The 22,776-nt window shown below is 34.7% G+C and overlaps 2 protein-coding genes across 2 annotated transcripts; one reads left to right on the forward strand and one right to left on the reverse strand.

The window, feature by feature from the left end:
* The first annotated feature begins 747 nt into the window (after window positions 1-747).
* LOC109105523 (transmembrane protein 151B-like) lies at window positions 748-8,886 on the forward strand. Its single transcript, XM_042746945.1, has 2 exons — window positions 748-1,198; window positions 4,700-8,886. Exons 1-2 carry the CDS (start codon window positions 1,103-1,105, stop codon window positions 6,170-6,172), a joined length of 1,569 nt encoding a protein of 522 aa, XP_042602879.1. The 5' UTR covers window positions 748-1,102; the 3' UTR covers window positions 6,173-8,886.
* A 2,302-nt stretch (window positions 8,887-11,188) lies between these two features.
* tcte1 (t-complex-associated-testis-expressed 1) lies at window positions 11,189-19,704 on the reverse strand. The gene is made up of 5 exons (XM_042747140.1): window positions 19,620-19,704; window positions 19,222-19,400; window positions 17,250-17,818; window positions 13,989-14,438; window positions 11,189-11,598 (listed from the first exon to the last, which is right to left on the reverse strand). The coding sequence occupies exons 2-5, from the start codon at window positions 19,388-19,390 to the stop codon at window positions 11,437-11,439; spliced, it is 1,350 nt and encodes a 449-aa protein (XP_042603074.1). The 5' UTR covers window positions 19,391-19,400; window positions 19,620-19,704; the 3' UTR covers window positions 11,189-11,436.
* Between the last annotated feature and the right edge of the window lie 3,072 nt (window positions 19,705-22,776).

A 22,776-nucleotide genomic window follows, 5' to 3' on the forward strand; every position in this document is an offset into this window, starting at 1 on the left:
TGAATAGAATAAAATAATATATAAAATTATATGAATAAATTCCAAAATAAAATTGTGCAGAATTTATGTATTTTTTTTTATTTTAGGCTATGTAACCCATTTTATGATAATGAACAGGGAGATGCAAACTGGCTATTATTGACAGGCTAATATTGTGCAGAAAATACAAATATATGTTTCTAATAAATGTTAATTTTAACTGGATAAAACAATTTTGTTTTGATAAAATAAATAGAACAAATTATTATAAAAACGTATACATCCTATGATATAAATAAATAAAATTTTACAGTTAATTAAATTGAGTATCATGTTAATTACACTAGTTAGTCATGGTGAGGAAAACTAAATAACATTTATATAAGAAATGAGAGAAATTAAGTCAAGGTCACGTATAGGATCCTCAGCAGAGACGACATGGGATAGATAAACAACACCTCCCTCTCTCTCTCTCTCTCTCTCTCTCTCTCTCTCCCTCCCTCTCTGTATCAATTCAATTCAATCCAATATGTGCGCATGACAATTGTTACAATGTATTGCCAAAGCATAGTTTACATTAAATTTAGAACAGATATATATGCAACAAAAACATGTATCTCAGTCTCTCCCTCTCTCACACTCTTTCTCTCTCTCTCTCCCTCCCTCTGTATCTGTCTCATTCTCTCTCTCTGTCCCTCTCCATCTCTCTCATGATCTCTCTCTCTCTCCATCTCTCTCTGTATCTCTCTCTCTCTCTGTGTATCTCTCTCTCTCTCTCCATCTCTCTCTGTATCTCTCTCTCTCTCAGTCTCTCTCTCTCTCTCAGTCTCTCTCTGTATCTCTCTCTCTCTCTCTCGTTACCTGGATCTGAGCTGTGGATTCATTGTCATTCACTCGGCGTTCACGTGCTCTCGTGGATGTGGACGCGCTTCGCATTTCCACACGGTTTCTGCGTCTCTCCGCGGCTCGGATTCGCTACTTTTATATCCGAAACACGAATCCCGAGGGAAATGCTCGCGGTTGTCCGGAGAGCGAGCAGTCCCTCCAGCATCTGTTCCTCCGCGGACTCTTGAGGATGCTGCCTCGCTGAGGATCCGTGATGCACCGTGAGGATGGATGACACATGATCATCTTCTTCATCATGTCTCCAGCGGCTCCGGTGACGGACAGCAGCGCTGTTGATGTCCTCCGCGAGCAGACGGACGCGCCGCGGGAAGCGGTGAGGCAAAACCTTTGTTACACACCGCGACAGAAGAGAACGGCATACTCTGTGTTTCAGAAAGGCTAATTAATGCAGTGCAATTTATGTTTAATTGACGGTAACATGCGGGGGAATGTGTGAGTGTGTGTGTGTGTGTAGGTGAGTGAAACACAAAGATTCATATCTAGTGTAGACTACTGTAATAATAGACTGTATAAACCAATTACACGTTCAATCTAGTGGCAGACAGTAACAGAGTGAATCTCAGGAAACTTCATGTCATGGTCATATTTCATCACCAAATCAAAATAAATGTAAAAAAAATCTATAAAATATAAATTCGTACATAAATAAAATTATATAAAATACCACTATAAAACATTGCTTACATTTTTAAATATATTTATGTTTTATGACTTTAGCATCCCCACTATTGTAATAATTAAAAAACAAAATGATTAAAAATATTTTTTAAAAGATTTTATTTTTGGAATTTATTTAGCATAATTTTATATATATTTTTTGAAATTATATTTTTTTTTTAAATATGTTAAATAAAAAAAAAAAATAATAATAATATATAATAATTATATAATTTAGAGTATGATTAAAATTTAAGATTTATTTTTTAGAATACTTCATTAAACTACTTACTGAATTATAGTATAAATAATTTCTTATATACGATTTTAATATTATATAATTTATAGTATAATTTAAATGTAACAGTATGCTTGATTGTTGTTAAAAGAATAAAAAAATAGTAAAATATTTTATTAAAATAATTCTTGAATTACTGTATAATTTATTTAAATGAATTATATTATTAGTATTAATAACAATATTTGTTTCTTTTAAGAGTATGCTTAATTTTTATGAAATGAATGTACAAAACTTGCAAAAATGTTATCATTTTAAATAATTTTTATGATTTATTTACATAAATTATATGTCTTTATAATTATTTATTACAGGTTTTTTCTTTTTTCTTCTTTATTTACATTTTGGTGTGAAATGTGAGCTTTTTTTTGTATTAAATCAGTGAGTTTTATTTTTGTTTTTTGTTATTTTTTTTTTATATTTTTTTTTTTGCTTTGATAATTAACTTTGTTTGCTTATGAAGTTCTAACTTACATGTTAGCAGCAGTTTAGGGCCTCCCTGATGATCTAAACCTCATGAATTGGCAGTGAGGTCAGCCTCTGTTGTGTCACGTTACTAAACACCAGAGCGCTAAAATAGTCCGAATGAAAGTGGGACGCCTCGCTTGCACCTCCCAAAATATACAGAGCCACAGCAGCAGAGAGTCCTCACTATATAAGAGTGTGAGTTTTCACTGGGACCGTCTGACACAGCCTCGGGCCTCGGCCTTGAGCACAATACAGAGGCTTTGTTTCACTGAAGTGCTTTAGAGAACAGATTCATCCCTAGTGCTTCAGCTTCAACTTAACCACAGTTAACCTAAGAGTGTGAGGAAATGTGTTTTCTCATCACATGCCCTTCACTTCATTTGGCTGCTGAAAGATGGTGATTAACTGGTTTGATCATTATTTCCTCAGAAGTGTTTAAGTGTAAAATGCGCCTCTGCTCACTGAAAGCTCTCCGTTCAATAATTAGTGGCTAGAAATGATGAGCATGAACACTTTTAGTCCATGAAAAGTGATTTGTTTAACTGTAATGTTTAGGTTTAGTTTAGTTTGAATTAGATATAGTACAACATTTCTGTTGTTTTTGTAATTTTTATTAGTTTTATTTAGTATTATTAAATATATCTGTAGTTTTTAAGTTTTGGTCTAGTTTAAATTTATTTAGATTGAGTCATTTAAGTGCTTCAAGTTAAATTAAACAAAAATGTGAAATGTTGTTTTGGCTGCCAGGGTTCTTATAGTTCATAAAATATCCAAAAATAATCTGTAAAATAACCTTGCATTACTTGAAATAAAATAAACTTTATCGGAGATATTTTAAAAGATAAAAAAAAAAAAACATTCCACATTTTAATTTTTAACGATGTACTAAATTGACAAAAACTGAAACAAAAATTATGTAGCCCACTAACACACACACACACACACACACAATTACTAAAAATGTAACATAATTAAAACAGAAAAACATAAAAAACTAAATCTAATTCAAAATATTGATAAAAACTAGTTTTAAACTAAATAGTTTTGTTAACAACAATAACCCTGGGGTGTTTTGGTTAATTCTAACCATGCAAAATAACTTTATTCTTTCAAAAAAAGACATGCTTCAACTTTTAAATACAGTTCTGATGCTTGCTCAGTCATTCCTTGATATTTGGTCAATATCATCATGTTTCACGAACCATCATTTTTCTGTAAAACCTCAAACTCACTGGTCCACTGATGACTCCAGGTTATTGATTACATTTCTTTTTTTTTTTTTTTGCAAAATCAGAGAAGTCCTTTTTGTTTTTAAAGAAAGTCAAGCCTTTTTTAATCCATCTTTTATTCAGTCTTTTTCCCATTTAAGGTTCATGAAATCAGTCATTACTGAATGCAAGTGATGCTTGCTGATCACAGGACATATAAATATAATTATATAAATATAATCTATCACCTCGCACTGATTTTATAGGATCTCCCACTCAGAAGAACAGAACTCCTTCAAATAACAAAGAATGTCAGGGGAGACAAACAAATGAGAGTATAATGCATTGTATATTAATGGCTGAGAAATACTTCATAAGGGCTACTTGTCATAAGTGCTGCGGTTCCCGCTGAGAGCTGCGGTCGTGAGCGGCTCCAAGGGCCAGGGTAAAAGGTAGAGCGGATAATTATGGAAGAACATCATCAATTATTTAATGGCAGCTGCCATGTTAAGGGCATAAGACAGCCATGCAATCACATACTCCAGAAACAGCTAAATAAAAGCCTGAGAAGTTTGTTCAGCATGAATATGATATTTGAATTTTGCCTCAAATCCTTCCAATTAATCAATTGCTTTTTCTTCCTATGTTTAGAGTCCTGGGGCTGAATTCACAGAAATCTTCTTAAGAAAGATGTGAAGAAATTTAAAAGAATGTTAAAACTCTTTAAACTTTTTTTTTCTGCAGTGTTGCCGCAGAAGAACCATTTTTGTTTCCCTAAAGCCCCTCTCAGTGAACAGTTATTAGAAAACCTATGCAAATTGCATTTTAATAATCTAAAGCACTATTGTCCACTTTAAAGAACCTTCTGTCAAACTGAAAGTTTCCATGGATTATAAAAGTTCTTCATGGAATCATCGATGACAATACTGAAGCTTTATTTTTAAGAGTGCTGAAGCAGTACACTCATGTTTCACCTTAAATCGTATAAAACATTTTTGGTTCCCCAAACAACCGTTCAATCCACAGCTCTTGAAAGAACCATTTTCTCTTAGTGTGAAGAACATCTAAAGAACCTTTCTCCACTAGAGAACCATTTCTGAATAGGAAAGATTAAAAGTTCTTCATAGAACCATTGGTGTTTGTTTTTACCTCTCTCTTTCTCTTTATTGTTCATATCTTACAGCAACGACCCGTAAAGCAGTCTTTGAGCAAGTCTCTGTGCCGTGACTCACACTGGAAATGCCTCCTCCTCTCACTGCTGATGTACTGCTGTGTAATCGCGATGACCTGGTGCCAGGTCACGAAGGTCACACGCCTCACCTTCGACAGTGCTTTCAAAGGCAAGTCCATGCTGTACCACGACAGTCCCTGTTCCAACGGCTACATCTACATCCCGGTGGCCTTCCTTGTCATGCTCTACATGGTTTACCTGGTGGAGTGTTGGCACTGCTATTCGCGCAACAAACTCCATTTTAAAGTAGACCTGGAGAGCGTCGCCGAGCGCGTGCAACGCATGCAACAAGCCACGCCATGCATCTGGTGGAAGGCTATAAGTTACCACTACATACGCCGGACGAGACAAGTGACGCGGTACCGCAACGGCGACGCCTACACGACCACGCAGGTTTACCACGAGCGCGTCAACACCCACGTCGCGGAGGCCGAGTTCGATTACGGGAACTGTGGGGTTAAAGACATCTCGAGACACCTCACAGGACTGGAAGGGTTTCCAGTGACTAAGCTGCGCTTCACTAAGTGCTTTAGTTTCGCCAATGTCGAATCCGAGAACTCCTATTTGACGCAAAGAGCGCGGTTCTTCACCGAGAACGAAGGATTGGATGATTATATGGAAGCACGTGAAGGGATGCATCTAAAAAACGTCGAGTTTAAGGAATACATGCTTGCTTTTGCGGATCCGGATCGCTTGCCTTGGTATGCATCGCAGTGCAGCTTCTGGTTGGCGGCGGCGTTGACTTTATCCTGGCCGTTGCGGGTCTTGATGGAGTACCGCACGGCGTATGTTCACTATCACGTGGAGAAGCTTTTCGGGTTCGACTACGTCGCTGTTACGCCTCTGGATGAGCGTCCGTTTTGCCACCGCATCCCTCGGGTCAACACCATCGACAGCACGGAGCTCGAGTGGCACATACGCTCCAACCAACAACTCATTCCCAGTTACTCCGAAACCGTGCTCATGGATCTGGCGCAGCAGTCCAGTTGCAACACGTTCTCGCCACGTGGCATCGGCGCGGCTGGCGGAAACGGCTTCGGTGGATATCGGCAGAACTGCGAACGCTGCCATCGGTCCATAAGCAGCTCGTCGATTTTTTCACGCAGCGCATTGAGCATCTGCAACAGCAGCAGTCCACGCTTGCCTTTCAGCGGCAGCCGGTTCTCGCTAGGCCGTCTGTACGGCTCGCGTCGCAGCTGTCTCTGGCGAAGTCACAGTAGTAGTCTGAATGATCCCAGCTGTCCGACGGAAAGCACGCGATGCCTGACCGGTCAGTCGGCCAATGAGGAGAGCCCACCTTCTCCGCCGGCCTATCAGGACGCGTTGTATTTTCCCGTACTGATTATTCACCGCAACGAGGGCTGCACCGGTCACGACCACCATTCACTGCACCGTAATGGATCCTGCGTGGAGACTTCGTTATAGCGTTAGCATAAGGACGAGAACACAAACATGGTGTTGCATTTGTAAAATGAACAGAATGGTACAGAAATGTTTGTACAAATCTTTACCTTTCCTTCTAAATGGCACATGATTGCATTTCTTCATAACAAACGCAGTCTGGCTTTTATTGATATATTTACACACTTGTGACGCATCATATTCAGCTTCACTTTGTTGCATTTGTAATCAACATGAAATGGTATTTTAAACCCATTTTACTTGCATAATATTACGTTTTCAGGTAAAACAACATATTCCAAGTGAATAAATGAGAGATGTGAAATGATCCTTGTAAAAATGACAAACTTTATCCATGGAGAATTGACTGGATCATGAAAAATGGTTGGACATTAACATTTTATATTAATGACATAACATGCATTGACAAATAGGGCTCATTTGAGTTCATGTTGACTTCAAATTAAAAATTGCACATTTTAAATGAAATTTGTTTTATTAAATAGAAAACTGGTGCCATTTATGATTTTTTTTCTCCATTAAAATTTGATCCATTGATTAGATCATTTAAGGTGATTGGAGGATAAGGGTTGAAAAATACCCCAAAACATCATCCAAAAAGTAATTTCAGAGGTGGAGCAAGTCGTGCCATTATTACTTTGCAATAACATGCATTGAAAAATCGTTCACATGAAAACATATTAATAAAGTAAACAGGGTTTATTTGAGTTCATGTTGACTTCAAATGAAAACAGCAAATGTAAAATGGACATTTCTATCATTTCCTCTTTGATGATTCAATCGGAATGTTACAAAAAACTTTCAGTTCTACTTGCAATGTATATATAAATACACACACACACACACACACACACGCGCGCGCGCGCGCGCGCGCGCTCACACACACACACACACACACACACACACACACACACACACACACACACACACACACACACAAGCTTCAACAAAAACAAAGCAACATACTTCCTTAATGTTAAACAACACAACAAATAAGACTGTTTTCTAGAAACACAAAACAACAGCTCAGACATGAAATGATTATAATTTATAGAGCTGTCCTGTCAAAGACATAAAAAAATATTAATACATTTTTAAATAAATAATAAAACCATTATGAGCATAAAATCACTTAAGGCATGAAACAGAACAGAAATTATTCAGTTAAAAACTATTCATAAACACCTTTTTCTTCTGATCTATTTATGGCAACTGTGTCAGTGCTATGAATAATTTAATACATGCGCCTAAAGGACATGAGAACCTCAAAAAAATACATGTTCTTTGAAAATCCTGCTGGATATTTAATAGACATTATCTAATGTATGTAAGATAATATTTAATATATGAAAGTAGGATCAACTAAAGCATTTCGGTTGTTTTTTGTTTGATTTTCTGCAACTACCTCTTCTTTTTATAGGACTGTAAGTGCCTCAGACTGCTATTTTAGTGTTCATGTTTAATTATTTAACAGCTTTGGTGTTGACATTGCATTTATATGTTTCCCAAGTTGCTGTCATAATCATTTTGAGCATTAAGATCAGTCCTTTCCAAAAACAGAGAAAAGCAGGACTGAAAATAACAGCTGATGCTCAAATGATGTTCAAAAAGAATCTTAAAAATAGAAATAGAAATATACATATTCCTGTTCCTTCAAATACACAAATTACCATTTGGGAAAATATTTTCTGCAGTATATTTATATCTTTGTTTGGGAATGGTCTTCACTTGCAGAAGCACCAAAACTTTGATACTTTGTTTTAACAAAATCCAAACTCATCTGTATAAAGCATTAGCAAAATAATCTATACAAGCCCAAACTGTACAGTGAACCTCTGCATGAGCTCTGACATATGAACATACTGTAAATATCAGAGTGAATTAATTAAAGGCCAGCGACTGAAGCACAGAACAGACTCAAATACAGTCAAACTCCTTCACGATCTTTACGCTTCCAAATCACTTCATCCTGTAGTTTAAAACATTCCAGAGTAAGTTTAAAATCATAAGGTTCACCATTTGTTTCGCATTTTTTAAACTTAATTTTAATAATAAAAATGTCCTATTATTAGATATTTAATTTGGTAAACCTTTCAGATTTTCAGTTATGATATTCAAATTATGTCTGGGTCACATTTCACCCTAAATCAAAAAAAAAAAAAAAAAAAAATGTTATTGTGATATTGTCATGACTAATCAGCACATTTCCCATTCAAATTTTGATTACGAAATTCTGTATGAAGTAATAGTAATAATAATATTTACCATTTGTTTCACATTTAAACTTTTAAAAAATATATTTTTTAATGATTTCCTCTTATTAAGGATTTAATTTGTTAAACCTTTAAGATTGTCAGTTATGATATTATATCACATCTGGGTCATATATCACACAATCAAAAGGACAAAATATGAAATTATATTTTGCATATATAGAAAATAACCATTTGTTTTTTTGTTTTTGTTTTTTTGCATTGACATTATTTCATGAGCATTATCAACATTCCCCTTTCAAATGATGATTACTATAATGTGAAATTATAATAATAATAACAATTATTGTTAGTATTATAAAAATATTTAAAATAATACAATATAAAAAATGAAATGCTAGGATTCGTTTTATGCTAAAAACATTTAAATAATATGTTATTTTAATTTTAGTGTAAAATATGACCAGGACATATTTGAAGAGTGAGTTTTGCCCTATAATGCAAAATATTTTGATTTTTTTTTTTTTCATATTTGAAGAGGGGGGAGGGGGGGGGGGGGGGGGGGGTTGCAGGTGACCACATCTTGTAATTTTGGAAAGAAAATATGTTTTGTCTTGACAAAATGCAATACAAAACATTTTGTTTGTAAAAAAGAAATGTTTACATGCACAGAAACTGTCATGATTGTTTATTTGACCATTACATGTGTGCATACAGTGAACGTCAGTACTGCTACTGTTATAACGCTATTGTGTTGAATAACATTGTGTGAGTGTCTATAATCACATCCAATGTGATGTACAGTATCACAATGCAGAAACAAATTCTAAATGACAAAAAATGGATGTTTCATAACATTGGGTGGACAGTCTGTCATTCATACAATATCCCACTGAACAAATGATACTTTACAAGCATGGATGATTATATTGTTGCCTGCTGTTTTGATGCCATGCACGATGTTTGTATGCTGCTAAAGGCCCTTACAGTGCAAACAGTGCTTACACAATAATCAATGTCACATCACACAGAGTCTGTAAACACTATGTTGCCTATACAGTTTGTGGCATATCTCAGGTTGGAGGCCAAATATGTGTCCAAGTTGAATATGTGTTTTAATTTGAATCAGGATGACATTAAAGTCAGCATGAAATCAGAAATCTCCCTGTTTACTTTCTTTATACAAATATGCAATAACTTGTTCTTACTTCACTCTAAAATCAGTTATTTTCCTCTTTTCCACTTGTTCCAGGTACAGTAGCCTTCAAAAGTTTGGGGTTGTTTATTTATTTATTTATTTTGTATTGTTTTTGAAAGAAGTCTCTTCTGCTCTTCAAGGCTGCATTTATTTGATACAGTAAAAATTGCAAAATATTTTTACAATTTAAAACAGCTGCTTTCTATGTGAATATCTGTTAGAATTCAGCATCATTACTCCAGTCTTCAGTGTCACATGATCTTCAGAAATCATTCTAATATGCTGATTTGCTGATCAAGAAACATTATTATCGATATTTTTAACAGTTGTGCTAAAGAATTAATTTTTTGGAAACCATGACACCTTTTTTTTAGGATTCTTTAATGAGTAGAAAGATTAAAACAGCAGCATTTATTTTAAATTTATAGCAATGTTTTGTAACAATATACATGCCTTTGCTGTCACTTTTCATCAATTTTATGCATCCTCACTGAATGATTTTTTTTTTTAATTACGGACTCCAAACGTTTGAACAATAGTGTATATAACAACAATTTCTAAAGGATAAAATAATTAATTCTGGGATAAAACCTCTTTTTTTTTTCTTGTTGCATGAGTAAAATAAGTTTAAAATGAGATGTGTGCGTCCTCAATGAAATGAACAGTGTCTTCAAAATACAACTAACAGTGATTGATTGAGTGTGACTATAGCTGCTCTGCTGGCTCTGATTCTCCAGCTTCAACACTTAATAAACGCTCACTAATTATGAGCTAATTCTTCCTGTGGGAGTCAACTGCTCTATCAGCACCAACAAACCCACAATCACCATCAGTCTGTCACATACAGCCCACATACACATCAACATTTGAGCCAAACATGCAGCTCTTAACATCTGTTCATGTGTGCTTGTGAATGATAGTGTAGTTGCATTGACGTAGTGAGAATTGTCAGTATTTCATTTCATTGTTTAAGGTAAGACACTGTTTTGTTATTTTGTTATTTTGCTTCCATAACATGATTTCCATAAAACAAAAAAATCCAAAATATACATTTAAGTGTTCATTAAACTTGAACTATTTGAGTTTGTATATTTCAAAAACATTACATTTTTGCATAATGAGTTTGTTTCTCCACTTCAGCAGCACTTACATGCACCGAATTTTACACTTTTATATAAATGTATGCAAATTAGTGCGTATATAATTAGATAATTTGCATTTTTAAATATAATATTTCTAATTTGTAATATAACAATTGTCTTAAATTACTTTGATTAATCAATTTACTAAAATATGAAGCAATAAAAATATTTAACATTTGTTTCTCATTTAAAATGTAAATTATTTTTTTGTAATTTCCTCTTATTTAAGTTTTAATTTGGTAAACCTTTGAGTTTTTTTAGTTATGCTATTCTATCAAATCTGGGTCATATTTCACAAAATCAAAAGGAAAAAATTGGAAATGATATTCTGCATATATAAAATAAAGCATATTTAAAATAATAACATTATATATAACAGTTAAGGACATTCCCCTTTCAAATGATGATTAATATAATGTGAAATAATAATTAAAATATTCTCATGAAAATAAAAACACAAAAATTGCAAGGATTCATTTGATGCAAAATACATTTAAATAATTTATTATTTAAATTTTAGGGTGAAATATGCAAAGTATATTGATATCTGTTAGTTAAAATGTCTCATCTTCACCTGTAATGTCTTGCTTCAAGAATAACAGATATAATAAGAACGATTTTGCTAATTTTTTTATTTGTTTACAATGTTTCTCATTGGCCAGTAATTATTCTCTGGCAGGCACAGCATGTCTGGCTCAGACTTTGGCACTGGGATCATGTTTGTGTTTGATTTTTGCGTGCTGCCTGGCTCTGATTGGTGCGTAGAGCCTGAGTGATGCAGTACTCACTGTCCTGAGACACATCGGTCAGCCGAATGTCACACTCCACCAGACTGCTGTTGTGGGACATCCCTTCCTCCAGGACCTTGCCGCCGTCCTGCAGGAGACACACAGGAGATGTGACGTCTCATTTGCAGCAAAGTGCAGAGAAATAACTGTGTGTGAGATTCATTAAAGAAGTCCTCAGGTCCATTTATTTCATTCAAGGCTTCTTATTTTAAACCAAAGTCCACATGAAATGGCATTTGCGACCCATTTTACTTCCGTAATGTGACATATTTCTCGTAAATCATATTAAATAAGTAAATTCGAGGGCAGGACTTGATTTATCTGTTATGAATGAATGTGAGCTGTGGTACGTGAGTGTAAAAGTTAAGAATGGACATTTCATCACAACAAATATAACACAGTGGAGAACTATGCCAATTTATTAAGAGCTGTTGAAAGTTTGGGGTAGGTAAGATTTTTAAATGTTTTTGAAAGAAGTCTCTTCTGCTCACCGAGGCTGTATTTATTCGATCAAAAATACATTAAAATTGTGAAATATTTTTAGAATTTAAAATAACATTTTTTTATGTGAATATATTGTTAAATGTCATTTATTCCTGTGATCAAAGCTGAATTTTTTTAGCATCATTCCACCAGTCCATCAGAAATCATTTTAATATGCTGATTTCAAGAAACATTGCTGATCATTATCAATGTTGAAATTTTTTTACATTGTGTATGTTAAAATGGGTGAAAATAAATCCCATATACCGACATCGAAAGTATCCAAATGACTATATATATATATATATATATATATATATATATATATATAAAATTTCTTCAAATTTGACACTATTTGGTATTATTGCTAAACTTGTTGCATTAAATGATTAATTACCTACAGTAGCCTAAAACAATGACTAGATATTTTAATTTTAACTAATAGCCCACATTTAGGTGGCTTAAAATGAAAAAGCAATTTCAGAAAAAAATTATGAAAGATGCACTGATGAATAATTCACAGTAAGAGCAGAAACACAGAAACAGTCAAATTTGTTTCCTGTTGACACTGACAGTGCAATGTTTTTGATGAATTCATACCATCTTTAAATAGAATAACATAATTCAGAACGTGACTTAGTATCAGATTTTATGGTTAGCACTGAATCTCTCTGCTGTAAATGGCACTTTATGCATCTCAAGGTCGAAGTGCTCTGATGACAAAGCATATCAGATTTTGCAGCTCGGCTGCACTGAGACGCTTTCATTCTGAGTGTGCAGACTAATGTTTCTGGTGAGGAGCGTCAGAGCTCTTTCCTGAATGAGATGTGATTGTTTGAAATATGATTAGCCTTGAAACGGAAATGGTAGGAGCGGGTAAATGCAGGAACCATTTGGACCATCCGTCCCAGGAGAGAGGTAATCCCCATCCCACATGTCTGTTAGCGCAGCCATGAATAATTCAACATGAACCACAGGGCTGTATCTCTTTATACACAGTTAAATGCTTTAAAAAGTCCTTTGTTTCTCGTCAATAAAATGTTAAACATGCATAGTAAAAATAAAGCCAAATTGCAATATGATGTTAAGGTGTTGTTGATGGTTGCCAGAATGTTATTAATGCAGTTGCTAAAGTGTTTTGTCACTATATGTGACAAAACACTTAAATTAAATTAAATTTTTAGCATTAACTTCACTTAATTTTATTAAAAACAGGATTTAATATCTTTTACCTGAGACACACACACACATATACATATATACTGTACATACATATATATATATATATATATATATATATATATATATATATATATATTCATAGAGAGAGAGAAGTTTATGCTTAAAATTAGAAAAATATAAATAATACATAGAGAAAACAATTTTATTTTTCCTACCTCATCGGCAGATATTTTTCTAAATTTTTTCAGAAGACAAGACTTAATATTTTGTTGTTTTGCATCTCAGGTAAAAGATATTATTTTCCCAAAAAAATATAAAAATTAAAGTTTACGCAAAAAAAAAGAGAGAAATATTTGCCAATGGGGTAAGAAAAATAAAATTACTACAAAGGGTAAACAAGTTTTAATTTTTCCCATCCCAACGGTAAATATTTTTTCTCATTTAAGCATAAACTTTAATTTTGATATTTTTTTACAGAAAACAAGACTCACTTTTTTATGTGATTTTGCATCTTCAGGTGAAAGATGTTAAATCCTGTTTTCCATAAAATTATCAAAATTAAGTGAAGTTTATGCTGAAAATGAGAAACATATCTGCCAAAAAATAAATAGATAGACTTGTTTTATTTTTATTTATTTTTGCTTATTCTTGTTTAACATTGATCAAATTTCTATTAAACATTTATTTTATATTGTAACAGTCATTGTTGAATCAAATGTTGTTGGAACTCTTATGCACATGTACCAAAACCAAGCTGAGAAAACAAAGGAGAGTAAAATGTGTTTGAAACATAATATTCTGAGGTTTACTCACAACTCCCAGTTTGTTGTTGGACAGGTTTAGGTTCTTGAGGGTACAGTTCTCCACCAGGGCCTGAGACAGCGCCACGGCCATGGGTTCGGTCATGTTATTTCCCCCCAGATGAAGGTTCACCAAGGTCTTGTTCTTCACCAGAGCCTGAGCCAGAGCTTGACCCCCTTCGTCCCCGATGCGGTTGAGCCTCAGGTTGAGGGACAGCAGGGTGATGTTTTTGTAGAGAGCATGAGCCAGTGCCTGAGCTCCTGGACCTCTGATCTGGTTGTTGCAGACGACCAGCCTCTTCAGCTGACTGCGGTTCAGGAGTTTTCCGATGGCTCGGGCTCCGCGGTCGCTGATGTGATTGTGTGAGAAGTCAAGCTCCTGTAGGGACGGGTGATCCAGCAGCTGGCTCACGAGCAGACAACACTTCTCGTCGTCCACCTTACTGCGATGGATCCTGAAGACCTGGTGCAAAAAGTGGGAATTTTACAACCAAATGAAATCAATTAAAACAATTGAAAGACTGAATTGAAATAAAACTGAAAATAAAATCATTTTAAATAATTCAATTACAAACAAAGCAAATCCCGCACACTACCAATCTAACTAAAACTAACAAATGTAACAAAAGTATTGTGTTCTGTCCTAGAAACTTTACTCTATATCACAAAAGTATTGTGTTCTGCCTGAGAAACTTTACTCTATATCACAAAAGTATTGTGTTCCCCCTGAGAAACTTTACACTTTCTCACAAAAGTATTGTGTTCCCCCCAAGAAACGTTATGCTACATCGCAAAAGTGTTGTGTTCCGCCCTAGAAACTTTATGCTCTATCACAAAAGTATTGTTCGGCCCAAAAAACTTCACATTTTCTCACAAATGTATTGTGTTTCCCCCGAGAAACTTTACGCTCTATCGCAAAAGTACTGCATTCCCCTCAAGAAACTTTACTCTATATCGCAAAAGTATTGTGTTCTGCCCTGAGAAACTTTACACTTTCTCACAAAAGTATTGTGTTCCCCCCAAGAAACGTTACACTATATCGCAAAAGTATTGTGTTCCGCCCTAGAAACTTTACGCTATATCGCAAAAGTGCTGTATTCCCCCGAGAAACTTTACGCTATATCGCAAAAGTATTGTGTTCCGCCCTAGAAACTTTACTATGTATCGCAAAAGTATTGCGTTCCCCCCGATAAACTTTACGCTATATCGCAAAAGTATTGTGTTCATCCCGAGAAACTTTACACTTTCTCGCAAAAGTATTGTGTTCTGCCCAAGAAACTTTACACTTTCTCGCGAAAGTATTGTGTTCCCCCCAAGAAACGTTATGCTATATCGCAAAAGTATTGTGTTCCAGCTGAGAAACTTTAAACTTTCTCGCAAAAGTATTGTGTTCTGCCCTAGAAACTTAACTCTATATCGTAAAAGTATTGTGTTCCCCTCAAGAAACTTTACACTTTCTCACAAAAGTATTGTTCCCCCATGAAACGTTACGCTATATCGCAAAAGTATTGTGTTCCCCTCAAGAAACTTTACACTTTCTCACAAAAGTATTGTTCCCCCATGAAACGTTACACTATATCGCAAAAGTATTGTGTTTCCCCAAGAAACGTTACACTATATCGCAAAAGTACTGTGTTCCCCCGAGAAACTTTATGCTATATTGCAAAAGTATTGTGTTCCACCCTAGAAACTTTACGCTATATCGCAAAAGTATTGTGTTCCACCCGAGAAACTTTACACTTTCTCACAAAAGTATTGTGTTCCGCCAAAGAAACTTTACACTTTCTAGCAAAAGTATTGTGTTTCCCCTGAGAAACTTAACACTCTATCGCAAAAGTACTGCGTTCCCCTCAAAAATTTTTACACTTTCTCGCGAAAGTATTGTGTTCCCCCCAAGAAACGCTATGCTATATCGCAAAAGTATTGTGTTCCACCTGAGAAACTTTACACTTTCTCGCAAAAGTATTGTGTTCTGCCCTAGAAACTTAACTCTATATCATAAAAGTATTGTGTTCCCCTCAAGAAATTTTACACTTTCTCACAAAAGTATTGTTCCCCCATGAAACGTTACGCTATATCGCAAAAGTATTGTGTTCCGTCCTAGAAACTTTACGCTCTATCGCAAAAGTATTGTGTTCCCCCCAAGAAACGTTATGCTATATCGCAAAAGTATTGTGTTCCACCTGAGAAACTTTACACTTTCTCGCAAAAGTATTGTGTTCTGCCCTAGAAACTTAACTCTATATCGTAAAAGTATTGTGTTCCCCTCAAGAAACTTTACACTTTCTCACAAAAGTATTGTTCCCCCATGAAACTTTACACTCTATTGCAAAAGTATTGTGTTCCGCCTGAGAAACTTTACACTTTCTCGCAAAAGTATTGTGTTATGCCCTAGAAACTTTACTCTATATTGCCAAAAGTATTGTGTTCCCCCTGAGAAACTTTACACTTTCTCGCTAAAGTATTGTGTTCTGCCCTAGAAACTTTACTCTATATTGCAAAAGTATTGTGTTCCCCCTGAGAAACTTTACACTTTCTCACAAAAGTATTGTGTTCCCCCTGAGAAACTTTACACTTTCTCACAAAAGTATTGTGTTTCCCCTGAAAAACTTTACACTTTCTCGCAAAAGTACTGTGTTCTGCCCTAGAAACTTTACTCTATATCGCAAAAGTATTGTGTTTATTTTAGTTACCTTTAGAATTTTTAAAATTTGTATTGTGTTTATTGTGTTAAACGTTTGGATATTTACGCTATATCGCAAAAGTATTGTGTTCCGCCCTAGAAACTTTACGCTCTATCGCAAAAGTATTGTGTTCCGCCGAGAAACTTTACGCTCTATCGCAAAAGTATTGTTTTCCCCCCCAAGAAACTTTACACTTTCTCGCAAAAGTATTGCGTCCCTCTCGAGAAACTTTACACTTTCTCGCAAAAGTATTGTGTTCCCCCCAAGAAACGTTACGTTATATTGCAAAAGTATTGTGTTCCCCTCAAGAAACTTTACACTTTCTCGCAAAATAAATGTTTAATAATTTTGCTATAACGTTGTGTTCCGCCCTAGAAACTTTACTCTATATCACAAAAGTAATGTGTTCCGCCCTAGAAACTTTACTCTATATCACAAAAGTATTGTGTTCCGCCCTAGAAACTTTACGCTCTATTACAAAGTATTGCGTTCAGAGAAAAACCGACATAATATAATTGTATAGTTATAAAATGTTTCTGAACACTGAAAATACTGAATACTACCACTACTAATAATAACAATAACTGAACCTGTAAAGTCTTGCAGGAATGTAGGGCTTTTGCCAGGAATTCGCAGTCTCTGAAGGTAAACTCAAACAAATTCCACTCAAAGTTCATGCCGCATCCTTTCACTCCATACACCACGTTAAGCTCTTCCAGGTTCGGCAGTTTGTCGAGCAGAATGCGGAAATCAAAGTGATCCATGGAGGGTCCTTCGCTGCCGGTATCGCTGGCACAATCCGAACGGTCGTCCTCGTCGAACCTGGGCGACTCTCTGATGGGTGGCAGCAGCTGAGAGACTTTCAGTCGCTTAACGTAGTTTCGACACAGTGGCACCACATCCAGGACTGTCTTGGTGTCAGTTGCATCCGGGATGAAGAATTCAATGATGTTCTCCAGGTGACGCTCGAAGAACATGCGTTTCCAGCTGTTGTCGTATGTGGAGACGTCACTGACGGCCCAGCGACCTTCACAGCAGCGTTTCCAGTAGCTCTCATCACTGATGAGGTTTGCAGTGATGGTCAAGGGAAGAGACGTTGGTAGTCGCTGGAGAACATATGCTTTATATTTGGGCGTAAGTTCATCCAGAATGGGTTTCTCTACAAAATAGTACAGTACGGGCTTTAATACAGGCTTTCATGCAAACTGAGAACATCTGTTCATTAAAGCAAGACACTACAGGCAAAAACATGTTTTTTTTTTCATGCACTGCATAGTCAGTTTTTTTTATTTTATGCTATTTGGCTTTTCATAACATGTTTCGGCATCCAAAATACACCTACAAGTCTTTATTTTATTGCATTTTATCTGTCTGCGTTTGTACATTTCAATATCTTTTATAGGCAATTTTCTCAAAATGAGATTTCATACTTACATGAAGCATATTTTGCTATTTTATTCCTATCTATATTCTGAAGGTTTAAACAGAGGGATTTGTTCATGTGATTTTGCATTTTATCTATTTGTGTCTGTAGATTTCAATCACAATACATTATTACACAGTTTTCTCAAAAAAGTTTTTTCTCCACTTCTTCAGCACCAGAATTTACAATTTTATTCCTATCTATATTGTGAAGGTTTTTACACAAGGGTTTGTTTTATTATTGCGGTTTATAAATTTCTGTCTGTAAATTGCAATATCAAATTTGCCTGATATAACATCTTATTCCTAAAACACGGTCAAATGTATTTTTCTTATTATTTATGAAGTGATAAAATCAGAAATCAATCTAAAATCCCCTCTTAACCTTTTACTCTAATATGTCAAGAAAATGAAAAAAGATTTTAAATCTGAAAGACCTCAGTTCTGGAAATATAAGCAAATTGGTGCATATTTAATTCGATAATGCCTTGGTTGCATATTTTGACAAACTTATAATACAATAACTTTTTGCAATTCTTTGTGTAACTTAATCAGTCAACTATAGGAACGTATGCTGATACCTATTAGTCAATTGTTTATCTTATCTTGCCTAAAAAACATGCATGCATATACTTAAGATAAAAAAGTTATGTTTATACATTTAAAATATTTATATGTAATATCAATTATATTAATATAAATATATACATGGATATATTTTCTAAATATATACTGTATGTGTGTGTGTTTATATATACATAATAAATATACACAGTATACACATATATTATGTAAACAAAAACTTATTTTGGATGCGATGATAGATAATGTAGTTGTATATGTATTAAAACAAGGTTTCAGCAAAAAAAAAAAAAAAAATAATAATATAATATATAATATATATATATATATATATATATATATATATATATATATATATATATATATATATATTCTTTTTTTTCTGAAACCTTGTTTTGGATGAAATATATATATATATATATATATATATATATATATATTATATATATTTTTTTTTTTACATATATATATATATATATATATATATATATATATATATATTTTTTTTTTTTTTTTTTTTTTTTTTTGAAGCTTATATAGTTAAATTACATTGTTTACCTCTAAAATGTTTTATAATATGTTGTAGACAGAGTGTTGTTAGCAGAGGAACGAGCTCCAGGGACCACTCGGAATCCTCCGCGATGATGCTGCGCATTTTCCGGCCGTCAGCGGCGGCGTTCACCGGCCTCATGCTCCCGGTTCTCCGTGAAGACTGACTCCGAGACATGCAGCTAAAACTGGCAAAAAAAAAAAAAAACAAGAATCAGGAACAATAAACAGCTATAACTCAGTCGTTACTGCTAGAGGAGGGCAACCACTTTCCTTGACGGACTTAATCTTTCCATTAAAAAGACTCTTTTTCAGCATATTATAAGTTTTAAATAATGAATTTGCGTGAAAACACATTAAGCTCGTTCATTAGCTAGTTAAATAGATTCAAAACGTTAGCTACTCACTTTCAGTTTCTCCGTAAAGTTTGTTGTTGTCATGGTAACAGAGACGTGCCGTGCGTCACTCGCTGCTGATCACGCGCTGTTTTCATACAGTGTATGATCACGCGCCTATACTGTACGCTGAATGTGTGAAACAGCCTCACCCGTGACTAAAATAAACCATAATTAACACAGTCACACTATGCAAATGTAGAGAAGACAAGAAAAAAGAAGAAGTAGGAAAGTCAGGCTGAAACCTGATATAAAATAAAGGCAAAACTTCGGTGAAAGGGCTATCTTTACTAATATTTCATAAAATATGATTTAGTGTTTTGACATGAAATAAAATAAAAAATAATTATTATTTTGTTTAAAATATCATTAATGTGACAGATGGCATTAATAACGTGACGATGCATGTATTTTAATTAATTCCTGCATCAAGTCTCACACTAAATAACATTTCACGTGTTTTGCATTGCACACAAGCCCATGAACTCACTTCAAACACATGCAAATCACTGAGAATGAGGGCATCACCTCAGAACCAGCTGAGGATTTCCCTTGTGTAATGCATATCTGTTTCTATATCTGTTTATTTCATTAATATGATCTGAGTGACTGTGTAAATAGCAGAAGGGCACCATTGCATATTTAAGAAAGATAATTATTTTTAGAACAATGCATTGCATTATAAACATATGATTATTAAAAAACTCTGAGCATGGGAGCATCTGAAAATCAGGTCAAACTTCAGAGGATCATACTGATGAATCTGACCGCAGCACCTGCACACGAGGAGACATCCTCTCAATGACATTCTTATGAATCTTAAACTGACAATAGTGCAATAAGGCAGCAAACGTCGTATAAAATGAAAGTATTGCAATCATTTGCCTAATGTAGTGAATCACTTGATATGTCTGGGCCTCACTTCATCCCAAAAAAAAAGTTATTCTAAATGAAAATGAGAAATCTTGCCTTGGCAACAACAACAAAAAAGCTTAAGTCAATATTTATTTATTAATTTTTTTACATTACAGTTATGAGAATTGGAGGGAAAATATGTTTAATAACCGCCATTAAAGTTATGTCGCAACCCATTATGAAAATGTTATTTCTGAATGTTCTCTGAACGTTAAAAACACCCAGTTTTTATTTTTTATTTTCCCGGTTATGCGAGCATTAAGGTAACATTCTATTTTATCATTACAGGAATGTTACTTTTGAATGTTCTCTTAACATTCTGAAATAAGTAGCAACATTCAAAAACATTCTATGAAGCAAATGCATAATCAGCGTTAACCTCCAAACACTCATTAGGCTCATGCCAACCTCAGCATGAACAACTAGACACAGCCTGAAGCGTCTCCAGACCTCAGCAGCAGTTTTGAGACGTGCTGCAGGACGCCGAGTGTTTGACTGACACCTCAAAACTGAGATTTCAGCCTTCTTCCATACTCGTCCATTTTGCCCTAAAAGCTAATGTCACGCTTCATCAGACACCTTGTTTCAAGAGCGACAGCAGCCAGAGAAACATGTCAGCCTTTTTATACCACACAAATAAAGCCAAGAAAGGTCCGTATTTTAGATGATCATTCAAACAAACACACAACTTCATGCAACCACCAAAATATTCAAGCATGGCTGCAAACTCACAGAACAAAAATCCAATTCAAGTGCAACAAAATCAAGTTTTAAATTATCACTGATCCAGTTTCTCACATTTCTGACTTTCTTCTTCCAATTCAGAATTGCAAGATATAAACTTGAAAATTGCAAAGAAAAAAGAATCGTGTGATATAAAATAACAATAATAAGAAAATTTGTAAGTTACAATTAAATAAATTATAAGTTATAAACTCACAATTACGAAGTCAGAATTGCAAGACAAGCACGAAAGTGGAATAAACTTACTTGCAAGATATAAACTCACAATCATGAGAAAAAAAGTTAATTTTAAGATAGGAACTCGGAATTGCAAGATATTAACTCAATTGCGATATATTAATTCACAACTATAAAAGTCATTATCATGAGATATAAACCCGCAATTGTGAGAAAAAAGTCAGAATTGCAAGATATAAACTCAATCATGAGATACAAAATCTAAATTGCGAGATATAAATTCCTTAGAAGTCATTATTGAGAGTTATAAACTTAGAATTGCGATATAAACTCAAAATGTTGAGACAAATTCGCAATTCTAAGAAAAGTCGTTATTGTGAGATATAAACTCGTAATTGTGAGAAAAAATAAGAAATGCAAGATATAAACTCGGAATTCTGAGATATAAACAATTACGAGATACAAAATCAAAATTGCGAAATAAAAATTCGCAATTCTAAGAAAAGTCATTATTGTGAGATATAAACTCAGAATTGTGAGATAAACTCAAAACGTTGAGCTGTAAATTCACAAGTCTAAGACAAGTAGTGAGATGTAACCCTTAAATTGCAAGAAAAGTCAGAATTGCAAGATGTAAATTTATTTGAGATACAATTTTAAGTAAAAAACAGAATTGCGAAACTTGCAACTACAATAAAGTCAGAACTGCAAGATATAAGCTCAGAATTACTTGAATTCGCAATCCTGTGAAGAAAAGTTCTTAGTATGAGATAAAAAGTTACAGTTACCTTTTTTATTCCATGACAGGAGCAAAAACCCAGAATCAGATAAAAAAAAAAAAAAAGTCATAACTGAGATATAAATTTGTTGCAAGAAAAATGTCATAATTTTGAGAAAAAAAAAATGTATACTATGGCTTCCATACTTCTCCGAGGTCACGACCTCAACATTACTCCCTCAGCCACAGTCAATCGCTTCTCATGGTTTGATCATTTCACCAAAATCTTGCTAGAAAGAGATCAAGTCACTCATATTGCGACACTCACCGCCTAAACCACCAATGCAACATGACAAGCAAGAGAGAGAAAGAAAGAGCTGCGGGCGAGAGCGTTGCTGCCACACTTCTCTTTACGACACATCAGTGAAGAGAACGCAAGAGCCGAGGCCCGTGTGCAGCCCGTCACTGTCACACCAGAGTAATCCCACCTGACAAGACGCATGCTTTCCCAGCACTGCTGCGCTAATAGACTGGAGTGACACAGAAGGGCTGTAGATGTTGGCAGTGAAGTGTGCTCTCCGTGCGGCCCAGCTGCGTGACTCACAGCGCTGGCGT

This window comes from Cyprinus carpio, chromosome B20 (genome assembly GCF_018340385.1).
Source record: "Cyprinus carpio isolate SPL01 chromosome B20, ASM1834038v1, whole genome shotgun sequence".
Taxonomy (NCBI): Eukaryota; Metazoa; Chordata; class Actinopteri; order Cypriniformes; family Cyprinidae; genus Cyprinus; species Cyprinus carpio.

What these genes read in the sequence shown, in the direction of transcription:
- LOC109105523 (XM_042746945.1), top strand. Translation starts at nt 1,103, where the DNA reads ATGATCATCTTCTTCATCATGTCTCCAGCGGCTCCGGTGACGGACAGC. An exon ending in CGGACGCGCCGCGGGAAGCG is followed by an intron (nt 1,199 to 4,699) that starts GTGAGGCAAAAC and finishes CATATCTTACAG; the next exon opens with CAACGACCCGTAAAGCAGTC.
- tcte1 (XM_042747140.1), bottom strand. Translation starts at nt 19,390, where the DNA reads ATGTCTCGGAGTCAGTCTTCACGGAGAACCGGGAGCATGAGGCCGGTG. An exon ending in ATTCCTGCAAGACTTTACAG is followed by an intron (nt 14,439 to 17,249) that starts GTTCAGTTATTG and finishes TTTTTGCACCAG; the next exon opens with GTCTTCAGGATCCATCGCAG. An exon ending in CCAACAACAAACTGGGAGTT is followed by an intron (nt 11,599 to 13,988) that starts GTGAGTAAACCT and finishes TGTCTCCTGCAG; the next exon opens with GACGGCGGCAAGGTCCTGGA.